Raw genomic sequence first — 12,380 nt, forward strand, 5'->3', positions numbered from 1 at the left:
GTTATAAATGAGAGCACTAAAAATAAAATAAAATTAATTAGCCATTATCATTATGGAGTAGTAGTCTATAATTTTAAGCATCCAAAAATGTGGAATATATAGAGTTTTCTTAAAGGTATGTGTAAAGATTCACTATATGTGTGTATAAAGGTAGAAAAAGGTATATTTAAGGTTTTTATTAACTTAAAAACTAATGAAAAGCCAATGGTTAATAACTAAAATTATAATATTAATAAAATATTTAATGAAACCATTCTAAAAAAATTATAACGCGCAAGTATGCAACTAGTATAAATAAATAAAGATGTGCACACTGCACAGTTCTACTTGTTGCAAGATAAGTAAGGGCAAAAATCTGTATAATTTATCTTCAGAGCTGTTAGATTTAACTTTCTCTTCAACAGCAACAATTATGCAATGTATGGCTGATGATTTAATTGGATCTAAATAATATTAACATTTTTATTTCGATGATAAAGTTACACAAATGTAATTGGGAATCAACTCTGCCAAAGAGATTGAATGAGAAACCAAAGAAGCATTACATGAGAAAACCATGTTTAATTCTGGATGAATAGAATTTCTGCTCTAGGAGAAGCCCGCCGAAACCTCACCAACTCAATCAACATATTCAGTCTTCCCTCTGTAACAAATGAACAAGGTGCAATGCTCATTACCTCAAGCACTGGAGAATTTTCAAGCAAAAACTTGATGAATTCCATTTCATGAGGTACACCAGACATCTCTGTCATCTTTACAGCTTTAAGTCTCCCAAATATGCAATGTGAAGGACATTCTTTCTCCCAAAAATCCAAATCAGTTGCTTCCATAGCAGCTGGCGTGTTTGAGGAGCTCTAATAGAAATTAATGTATAAAAAAACATGTTAGTCATAACAAAAACTATTAACAAATGTTTCACAAAACAAATACTAAGACATTCACCAAATAAAGCCTCAACACGTTCAACATAGCTTACCGAGATTTGAAGTTCCTTCAAGTTAGGAGAGTTCGTAATCAAGCGAAGAACAACTAGTATCTCTTTCATATCTTCAAAACTTACTTGATATAATTCAATAATCTTCAAATTAATATATTTAATTGGAAGTCTTCCTGGGTCATCACCTACAGTCAAGTACTAGAGACGGGAAATAAGAAATCATTAAGATAGTTTCGTTTAAAACCTCTAAGTGTCCCTGATAATAAATTTAACTCAAAAGAAAGTAATGGAAGACACACTAGACAAATAAAAACATAACATAGTGTTACCTTTGTGAAGTAGATACGCCCAATGAGCCTCTCAAGATGTGGTGCACCACCAAGAAACTTGATGAAATTACAACTGGAACTTTGTTCCATGTGTTCAGCAATGTCCTCAGTCATATACATAGCAACAGACATTGCGATCAGAAGAGGAGTATTTTCGAGACAAATGTCTTTGAATTCACCTTCAAGGCACAAGTATTTGAGATTTGGGGAACGAATATTAAGCGTTAAACTATCAATGTATGATAATGACAGACTCTCAAGAAGAGGGCAACTAATGATAACACTTTCAATTGCATCAGAGGCAACATAAACTTGGTAAAGCTTAAGGCTCTTCAAAAAAGAGAATCCCTTAAAAGTGGAAGGTGGATCCAGCTCACAACGAGACAGCTCCAAACGGGTTAATTTTTTACAATTAAAAAGACATGAAGGTACCCTAATCCACTCATTTTCATCCAATTCAAGAACTAATTCTTTGATATCTTTCCTTGAAAGGAAAAGTATCCATTGATCTATATCTGGGCAGCTCGTCAAGAATGAAGTACAAAGCTGGAACTTGTGAATTGGTCCTTGATGGAGAAATAGAGCCCGAGTAATAAAGTTTATAAGCTTGTTCTCAACAAGAATTCGGTCATTAGTTGAAGTAACACATTTTTCGTCGAATGCAAGATGGGTGAGTGTAGCCCATCTATACCTCCATTTACTTGACAAAATGCTTGTCCTTACTGCCTCTACTATTGGTAGCCGAGTGAGAATACTCTCTATAATGCTTTGAGGTAAATCACTAATCAAATCCAAATCCGGAGAATCACCCATTTGTGTGTCTCAGCCAAAATGACAATCGAGCAATGCCAACAAAACCTATAAGCAATTGAAAAAAATTTAACCCAAAAATCAACTGCCACACTGCTATGTTTTCATTATATTCCAACAAAATCAATAATTTAAATAAATAAATAAAAACCATTTCATATCAAAATCATTAATGCAATATATCTTCTACTATTCCATCATTAGAATCTGAGGAAACAAAGACCCACTACCCAGATGTCTCCAATATGAATATTTCTTTGTTATATAAGCAATTGGCAACCAAATTCATCAAGAGCACAAAATTAATAATGTTCGACTTCTATAGTATAAGTGCTAATGAATTTGAAACTCAAATTCAGCCCCATAAAGAAAAAGAAAAAAAAAAACAAAAAGAATTAGATCTTACACAAGAACGAGTCATTAAAGAGAAAAGAAACCAACATTTAGACGAAAGCGAAATAAACATTTCCGTAGATAAAAAAATAATTCTAAAAAAAAACATTTGAAATAAAAAAAAAAAAAAAAAAAAAGCAATAGATTACCGAGATTGGAAGAAGAAAGTTGTTCTTATCCGGAAGAAGAATGTCAAATTTTGCTATGTGAAGACAACCGAAAGTTTGTAGTTTGGAAATAACGCGGAAAGAAAGAGAAGCGACGGTGTGGATTGTGGAACGGAATAAACACATTTCAGTACTTTTACTTTTTTTTTTTTTTTTTTTTTATAAGAGTACTTTTACTTTTACTTTTACTTCTTTTTTTTTCTTTTTTTTAATAAGAGTACTTTTACTTTTAAGTTAGGCACAAATGCAAAAACAACCTTCGGATTTGGTTTTTTTTTTCTTTTTTTTATATAAAAACACACGTTTCAATTATTTCTTTTAATTTAATTAAGTTTTTATTCTTCTCAAAAAAATATGTGAAGTTTTTATATTCCCCAAATTGACCCTATAAGTAAATTTTGTTATCCTTTTTGGATAAAATAAAATAAAAAATCACATGATCATCACATAAATAATAACATGAATAAGTTAGTGCTCGTTTGTTAAGAGCTGAAGTTAGTTAATGGATTGTTAGGATGAGCTAAACCAATTTTGTTATGGCTGTTATTGGTAGTTAGTTAGCTGATACAGCTCGTGTTGACATAGAAACAGTTGGTAGTTAGGCATTGTAGCTTCATTGTAACTAATTTTGGCATTATAAGTGTATATAAAGAAGATTATACACATTGTAAAGGAATTATCTAGAATGTTAATAAAAATACTTCTCTCTATTCAATTTTTCTCTCTGTTACCCTTTAATTCCCTAGTAGGCCTAGTTCCCTCAAAGAACTACTCATCTTTCTCTTTAATTCACAAGACTTGGTTGGTCTTATTAATTGGTATCAGAGCCAATTTTATCACCATGACAGAAACCCGATCTTTATTTCCTCTCAATGAAAAAATCAACACTTAGCCATTAGCAATAGGGCAACATGATCAAGAATTTTGCAATGTTCATAAGAAGTCAAATGTAGTCACTAGTATTTTTGCAAACTCTACTAGAAACTGTGCAAGGACTCACTGAAGTTGGGAATGGATGGTAGCAAAGAACTGCACCCCCACCAAGAACTTCATCACTAATGGTGACAGATCATCAAGAATCTCCCTTAATAGCAATTTCCAAGGTAGTGAGATTAGAGTTTTCACGATTTAAGGGTGAGAATCCATTAGGTTGGGTCTACAAGGCTCATTAATTTTTTCAATTATACAACACCCTGGTCAATTAATAGATACTCTTAGCCTCATATCATATGGAAAATAAAGCTTTGATTTGGTTTCAAAATGCATAAGAGGTTGGCTAATTCACTAGTTGGGAGGCTTTTGTTAGATTATTACATGTGAGATTTGGTTCTTCTACCTATGGTGATCCTATGCAAGCTCTAACAAAACTAAAGCAAGTAGGTTCAATGTCTACCTACAAAGGGCAATTAGAAGCTTGGTCTAATCGAATTAAAGAACTATTTGAAAATCCTTAGAACTTAAGTGTAGCATTTGGACTTGCAAAGATCCAAAAAGAATATCTTCAAGCTAGTAAGAAGGTTAAATCATAGAATGAAAGTCCAAGGGCATCAATTCTTGGTCCACCACCAATGATCAAGAACGATGATAGAAGTGCCAAATTACCAATTCAAAAGCTAGCCCAATCCCAAGTGGAAAAAAGGAAGAAGAAGGGTTTGTCTTTTCACTGTCATAATAAGTAGTTTGAAGGTCATCAATGTAAAACCCCTGGAGTTTTCTTATTGGAAGGGTTATAGCAATAATTAACCAGTTCATTTGAGGAAGAAACAAAGGATGAGTCCATAGAAGAAGCTACTACTCATTTGGAGAGTCATGGTAGAAGGGATTACTGAGATCACTCTTTATACTTTGTTTGGTAGCCCATCTCCAAGTACAATGAGAGACCTTATTGTGTATGAGGCCTTTTCCCCAGCGCAACCTAGGGAAGAACAAAACCTTGAGGGACTAAGAGAGTCTTCAAGTTGCCTAAAGAGGACAATATCATGCACACGGGGGGTGGGGCGTAACAAATGGTATTAGAGCCATGCCCTAGCCAAAAGTGTGGGCCCCACACGCGAGGACGCGTGTGCCCGTAAGGGGGGTGGATTGTAGTGGCCCAAAAAGGGGGTCTTGCATTTCATGAAATCCCACATTGCCTAGGGAAGCACATGGGGATGTGCTTATAAGGAATGCCCTCCCTTTGTTATGTATGAGGCCTTTTCCCCAGCGTAACCTAGGGAAGAACAAAACCTTGAGGGACTAAGAGAGCCTTCAAGCTGCCCAAAGAGGACAATATCATGCACACAGGGGCAGGGCGTAATAGGCTATTTATATTTATATGCATTCTAAGTTAGAGCTAAAAATAAATAAATAAAGCGAGTAACTCATAACTAATTACATTGATGAAAAAAAAAATTACATTGGGCTAATTTCATTGCTTTGATGAATTAATGGCTGCATGTCCAAATAATACTCATTTTAGATGGTTGAATCAATGACAATGAATTAAGAGATCATATCCCAATTCCCCCTGGTCTGATCTGAGTTGGGAGGTGGGATTGTGGTTTGAGAATAAAAATAGGTAAGTGTTTCTTTGTCCAAGTTATTTAGTATGTGCACAGTTATTTGTTTTTGTTTATTGTTTCAGCTAGTTCACTCTGTTTAGATATGGTTTGTAAGACACAAGCAAACAACAGCATTATGAGTGAGACTAACTATTTCTGTACTTTGGATAAAGTTGTTGACCATTTGATTTGTTTTCCGATGTCTACAATCAACACCATACTTTGAAGGCCTTTTATTTTTGTTTATTCATTTATATTATAATTTGTTGGTAAGCAAGAGATTGGAAGCTTGACTTTTGACAAAGATGATCAATTAGCTAAGGAGTTTGTTACCGCTACTGCAAAGATAAGGATGTCTTATTTTGGAATCTCTTTGCATAGCTTTTTTGAAGCCAAAAGTATTGCTGTAGAAAAATATTTTTTTGGTTTTCCTTTTGAAATACACTTAGCCTTTGATTTTGTAAATTCTTGTTATCATGTTGTGATAGTGAAAGCAGTGGTTTTACAGTTTTGGTTTGTTTTAATTCATGTTTTTTGACTTCTTGTTATTTGCATATGGAAAGTTCCTTAGAGCATTCACAGTAGTGGAGCTAAATAGCTATATTGCTATTTTAGCTCCACTCAAACCACAAAAACCCACCTGCAGCAGTGGAGGCAAAGCTAAAAAATTTTAGCTTTGCGCTACAGTGCTCATGTATCAATACATGAGCACTGTAGCTGAAAGTTATAAAAAAAATAATATTTTATTCGAGCCCCGATTAAAATAATTCAAAGCCTCTCTCTCTCTCTCTCTCTCTCTCTCTCAGTCACTCTCATCTCTGTGTGCACTGAAGCTTTCAACTCTCTCAACTCTCATCTCTTCTCTTTCAACTCTCTCAACTCACTCAAGCTCACCGCCGCCGGCCCGTCACCGACCCACGCCGTCCGAAGCTCTCAACTCTCTCAAGCTCACCGTCGCCGAGACCCACGCCGTCCGAAGCTCTCAACTCTCTCAAGCTCACCGTCGCCGAGACCCACCAGCTGAGACCCACCGTCACCGACCCACCAGCTGAGACCCACCGCCGATCAACCCTCTCAACCTCAGACCCACTCCGTCCCAAGCTCTCAAACCCACACCGTCACCGACCCTCCAAGCCGCCGATTAGTTCAGACCCACGCCGCCGATCCTTATGAGTTTGATCTGGGTTTTTGGTTGAGTTTGACCGCCGATCCTTCTGAGCTCACCGCCGATCCTTCTGGGTTTTGCTCCATTTTTTTTTCCTTTCTTTTATCATTGTGCCTCTCTCTGTCTCTCATTCACTTTCAGAAAGAAAAGTTCAGAGGATTGAAGAAATGAAGCAAACAAAGAGGAAAAAAAAAATACGTGTATTTGGATGAAACCAACAAATAAGATAAATAAGAAAAATAAAATAAAGAATAATAAGAAATTAAAATTAAGTAATGTTTTATAATATTTTTGTAATAAATTTTAAGCGGTAGATTATTACTATTTAATATTGGTGAGAAAAAAATAATTTTTTTGATGGTGGCGGTTGCAGTGGTGGTGGCAGTTGTAATGGCGGTGGTGGTAGTGACAGTGGTGATGACAGTGGCTGTGATTGTTGTTTATTGTAGAGAATATATTATTCTATTACGTGGCGGCGGTGACGGTGGGCGGCGGTAGCGATTGCGGTGGCGGTGGAAGAGTCGGTGGCGGTGGCGGTAGTGGTAGTGATAGCGGTTGTGGTTGGTTGTGATTGTTATTTATTGTAATGAATATATTATTTTATTGTAGTAGATATATTATTTTATTGTGAGGTTTATATTATTTTATTGTGTTGAAAGTTAAAATAGATCTACTGCTGCAGCATGTTTTGTAAAATGTATAGGTAAAATAGATAAAGTAACTTTTTGTGAAGCTAAAAAGCTAAATTTTTAGCTCCACTGCTGTGGATGCTCTTACAAATGTTAATGAGCATTTAGCAACAGAGTTCATTGTCATCTATGGTTGGTTCAAGAAGAAAAGATGATTTAACTTTTGACAACCCCCAACTAGTAGAAAGATAAAGGATGCTTTTGCGTGTGTGTGTGTGTGTATTCTGTTGTGGGTAAATTCATGGTTGTCCATTTGAATTATTTTGCTATGGTTGGCTTGTTATTAAAAGCTAAAGGGCAAAGAAGATTTTGTGGTTGATTTGTTCTAATCTGATTAGGTTATTTATAGGATGGCATATTGTCTTAGAGAATCCGACAAAGAAGATGTTGTTGATGCCAGTAGAACCTTGAGAAGGTGTGGAGTTGGTGATGATCTTGATGAAGGCATGTAACAAATTATGCAGCAAACCTTGAGAAGGTATGTTTTCTTCTTTGTGTTTAGTATTTCTTGTCATTTTGTTCTCAATGTAGGCTTTTTTTCCTTTGAGATTGGTGTTGTGAGCTTCCTTCTCCAGTTACTAGTGGGACTATGGTTACTGTTGAGGATCTAAAACAAGAACTCTCCAAATACCTTGTACGCAAGGATTGGCTATTGTAAATACTCTTAAGTGTACTATTTAAAAAAGGTTTTGTATAGCATGTAGTGATTCTTGTTTCAAATTTAAAAATGCAAAGGGCATTAGACAGAGTAGTTGATTTATGTTGATTTTTACTACTGATACATTCGATGGTTCTCCTATTTTTGGGGAGGGGGGGGAATTGCAGTAAACTCACCTGTGGTTTGGGACAAAATCACTTTGCCTACCCGTGGTTTGAAAAGTGTCACTTTATCCACCTGAGGTAAGCTCTGTTTGTCTCCAGTTACCCACTTCTGTTAAAAAACAGGGATAAATTTGTATTTTTGCTACCTTTTCATGTCTCTCTCATCCTAAAACATAAAAAACTAAAAAATCAAGGGAAAAGAACATCTAAAAGCTAGGTTTTGCAAAAGTTGAAAACATTCAACCAAAACAATCATCCAACCAAAATTAAGAACAACCAATCTTGATAACTCCATTTTCTTCTCATCATTAGTACAATAAAAATAATCCAACCAAATGATATTTCTTTGCTTTGTGTGTGAAAATGCAAGAAGCAAGATGAGATCTCTTTCAATAAAAGAAAAGGGGAGGGTAAGTGTTGATTTGGGGATATTGTTAGAAGCCATATAGCTACCAAACCCAGTTTCTTTATTAACAATGTCTGCACATCTCTGCAATGCCATTATTTATTTTGATTCTAGCAAGGATTCTAAGTACTTGTCACCTTGTTAATTGTTGTGGTTGTTTTACGATAGTGAAATTTGGAAAGCAATTCTTCAAGCCATTTAGAAAATTTCACGTGAATGGAACTAATGGGAATGTCGATACATGGAGGTCTGATTTTAAGTATAATAACTTGTACAATTGCCTTTCCTTTTTGATATTTTAAAACTAAAGTTTTTCATGCACCAAGAACAACTGTGTTTGAAATTGAAAACCTGCCTATTGTTCGGTTGTTCCACACCTAGAAGGCTAGAACCATGTATGGCCCGACTCTTTGGCCTTTCATGAAAAGTTCAAAAAAAAAAAAATTATTCATGTCTCATACTCTATCAAAGTTTAGATCAAATCCACAAAACCCAACCTTTCTTAAGAACTGACAATGTTATATCTGCCCTCCTCATGTACAAGATTATAGAGTTAGGAATCGAACAATTACCAAAAATTTTTAAAAAAAAAAATTTTGGTGGTGGCTATAGAAGCAATTGGCCCAACTACAAAAATTCAACCATAGAAGCAATCAACCCAACTACAAGAACAATATTATGTTCTTAAATTTTATAAAACCTAACTTCTAGGGTCCGTTTGAGAGTTTATAAAGGAATGGAATGGGATGATCATTAAAAGAATGAAATTGAATTGAATGGAATGGAATGGATTAAGTAGAGAAAAGAATGGAATGGAATGGAATTTAAAAATCTTGTTTGGATGTTATAAAATAAATGAATAGAATGGAATGGAAAGTAAGTAACACCGTTTGGAAGTGACATTGGAAGCAATGGAATGGAATCATTTTATAATAACATTACTATTATACCCCTCATTTTAAAGAAAATAAAAATAATCAATGAGAACTTATAATTGCTTTGAAATGTTTAGTATTTAGTGAATGATGTGAAACTAGTTAGCCACAATTGGGTCTGTGTTAGATTATTGAATTACAATATAGTTTTGTCAAGGTGAATAGATTGCATCACGCTAATCAATAATTTAACAGATGAAGATAATGGCATGAAAAATTGACAATAGCACAATTTCTTTATTTCAATTTGCAAAGTTTTTTTAGGGGCCGCTAGTTTTAGATTGGATCGTTTTTGGCTGGTGTGCTTTACAATGGATTTGATAATTTAATACATCTCCATCTCCCAATTTCTTTAAGGAAAAAAGAAAATTTTATTGTAGCTAAAAAACAAGTTATGTATATTTCTGTGTTGTAAAGCAATTCACGCATCACATATTTATTCTCAACAAAATAAATATTGTCATTTCTCAACAAAAAAAAAATATTGTTTAAAAATGCAAACAAATATCTTTAAAAAAAAAAACTCCAGTAATGAGTCTTGCCAAAACAAAACAAAATAATATAATCCATTCCAAAACTAAGGTTGGCCAAAAAATCCCACACTTTTTTTAATTTTTAGGCCTAGACATCAATGTCAATAAGACACTTTTGCGCTCATGATCTAGGCAACCAAAGAATATCTCCTTATATGTTGGATTTTCCATCAAAAATATGTCGGCCTCAGTCTTTGATATTGGATCTAAGTCCAATACGCCCAAAGCTGCGTGAACTTCTGCTCCATATGACTTTGAAAAGCACTTTGCCATAACCTCAGTCTCCCTATCAATTGCCTTTGATACATTATCAAATGACTGGGAAATTACATTCCCGAGTTTATCATCTTATGCCAGTTCATCTTTTCTTGCTTTTAGAAGACATTGCATCTTGTGATTACACTCGAGAACATGCAACATTAATTTCTGGTGACCTCTAATCATCTTCCACTTCAAAGTTCTCCAAAGAAACTTCATTTTGAGATATCAAATTATCAATCTCATCAATAGTGGTCGATGTAGCATGCCTAGCACGTTTCTCCTTTGCAGTTTCAGCATGATCACATTTTGCTCTATCTTTAGCCCAAAGTTGTGCCATCTTAGAGTAGTTGGGTATAAGTGTTGTCATCCACTTCTTGGCTGCAGGTTTAGATTGTTACAAACTAAGACAAATGGTTAAACAACAAATATAATTATGTAATACAAAATTAAACTCACAAAAAATGATAATTTACTGCTATGAGTGGCTCCCAAACTTCTGGTTCAGCTGTCCACATATTTAAAGAATCATTCCATCCAAAACCACTCAATCCATCTTTAAATATGTCATAGCATTCATGAAAATTCTTCTTCAGTGTCTTCTGTCAATTTTTCACCTTATCCTTGTTAATCTCCATGTCAAATTTTTCAACCAACTCTTTCACTATGTCATCATATGCCTTAGAGGTAAAAATTCCATTAACTCTACCACCTATGATCACCTGATGTAAAAAAGCATCCACTAAAGCATCATCCATAACACTACTTCATTGTACTTCTTTGCTTGGATCTCCACCATTCTTCTTTGATATCTTACCCATGCTATAATTAATAGAAAAAAAAAACACATAAAATATTGTGTAAATATCAATATTAATTATCAAAAGATAGAAAGCAATATCAAAATAAAAAGAGAAATTTGCATAACATTTAGGTCTAAGTAATTGAAACATAGCATAGTCTTAAACGACATGACAACAATAAACCCAAAAGCTATCACAATTGGACATAGTTTTGCCACATGGCTAATGCTATAGAATCTCTTATAATAGCTCCTTGCCTAGTATCCTCATCATCTTCTCTTGGAGTAAGGGCCACACGTTCACGATGAGAATGCAAAACCTCTTCATCAACTTCAACAATAAGACTTTCATCAGGATCGACACCCATTAAATAATTATGAAGTATGTAACATGCTAAAATGATCTCATTTTGTGTGTCAACACAATAATTAGGCTTTGTAGTACTTGCTATGATAGGAAATCTCTTTTTAAGTACACAAAATGCTCTTTCAATAGCAGTGCGCAATAACGCATGTCGCAAATTAAACAATTCTTTGGCATTTTTAGGGGGACAAACAGAGTACTCTTTTAAATGATAACTCACTCTCCTATAAGGTGCAATCAAACGACTTCTATTCATGTATCCTGCATCAACAAGATAATATTTACCTAATAAACAATAACAACCATTAATTATATACTACAAATTTTTTAATTATAAAGAATACACCCTAATACGTATTTGAATTAAATTTACCTTGTGGGATTTTCAAGTTATCGTTTCTAGTTAAAACACTCTTTATTATTCTTGAATCTGAAGCAGTTCCTTCCCAACCTAGTAATACGTATGTGAATTTTAAATCAAATGAGCATGCCGCCAACACATTTTGTGTTGTGTAACCCTTCCTACCTCGATATCTTGGTGCATCCTCATTAGACACTTTGACATGAACATGTGTTCCATCAAGTGCCCCAATACAATCCTGAGATTAACATTATCTCTCAAAAAAATTTACCTTAAAATATATTTGTACTAAACTACTATCAAATATAAATTATATGGATGATATATTTACCTTAAAATATGGGTTGAACCTACTACTTTATAGTATTTCAAGTGGCACTTGGGTTCCATCAGGTTGTCGCAGGAATTGATCCTCTAACATAATTATTGATCTTAACACGTTATGAAAATGGCGACTAATGGTCTCACCTGAACAACAAAAAAAGGACATTGTACGAGTCGTTTGATTATGTGCTAGCATGTGAAGAAACTTGCCAACTTGCTCTTCAACCGTGGCACGTTGTGTGTCTTGAAGATCACCATCTCTCCGCAAAATGTCACACAAACCTTGAAAAGCTTGTGGACCCATGCATATTACATCATAGCATTTTTCATTATTCCTAAGTCGAGACATTAGTTCATCACGAACTTTTTGTCTTTCTATAGTTGATTGTGTAGGAATGTGGAGAACATGTTTTCTTTTTAGTCGTTGCCTTTGATGGATAATGTAACACAAATAACGGTATGCAGTATGAACCGAGGCTAGTTTCCGCATAAAATCTGAAAAATTATGGTCTTCAGTACCTCATCATTCAAATCCATCTAAGTAA

At 34.5% G+C, this 12,380-nt stretch overlaps 1 protein-coding gene across 2 annotated transcripts; it reads right to left on the minus strand.

Annotated features, from left to right (window-relative positions):
* Positions 1 to 437: 437 nt before the first annotated feature.
* Positions 438 to 2,756, minus strand: LOC142627405 (F-box/FBD/LRR-repeat protein At1g13570). Of its 2 annotated transcripts, none has more exons than XM_075801258.1 (4): positions 2,619 to 2,756; positions 1,267 to 2,124; positions 977 to 1,135; positions 438 to 854 (listed from the first exon to the last, which is right to left on the minus strand). In XM_075801258.1, exons 2-4 carry the CDS (start codon positions 2,077 to 2,079, stop codon positions 561 to 563), a joined length of 1,266 nt encoding a protein of 421 aa, XP_075657373.1. In that variant the 5' UTR covers positions 2,080 to 2,124; positions 2,619 to 2,756; the 3' UTR covers positions 438 to 560. The 2 variants fall into 2 exon arrangements, with proteins under 2 accessions (XP_075657373.1, XP_075657374.1); XM_075801259.1 differs by lacking the exon at positions 2,619 to 2,756 and adding an exon at positions 2,483 to 2,561.
* Positions 2,757 to 12,380: the final 9,624 nt, after the last annotated feature.

The sequence above is a fragment of the Castanea sativa genome, chromosome 3 (genome assembly GCF_040712315.1).
Source record: "Castanea sativa cultivar Marrone di Chiusa Pesio chromosome 3, ASM4071231v1".
Classification (NCBI taxonomy): domain Eukaryota; kingdom Viridiplantae; phylum Streptophyta; class Magnoliopsida; order Fagales; family Fagaceae; genus Castanea; species Castanea sativa.

Bases quoted from the DNA above. Each gene is read 5' to 3' on its own strand.
- LOC142627405 (XM_075801258.1), bottom strand. From the start codon at position 2,079: ATGGGTGATTCTCCGGATTTGGATTTGATTAGTGATTTACCTCAAAGC. The intron at 1,136-1,266 runs GTAACACTATGT...TCCCGTCTCTAG, and splicing joins GGCGTATCTACTTCACAAAG to TACTTGACTGTAGGTGATGA. The intron at 855-976 runs GTAAGCTATGTT...AATTTCTATTAG, and splicing joins TGAAGGAACTTCAAATCTCG to AGCTCCTCAAACACGCCAGC.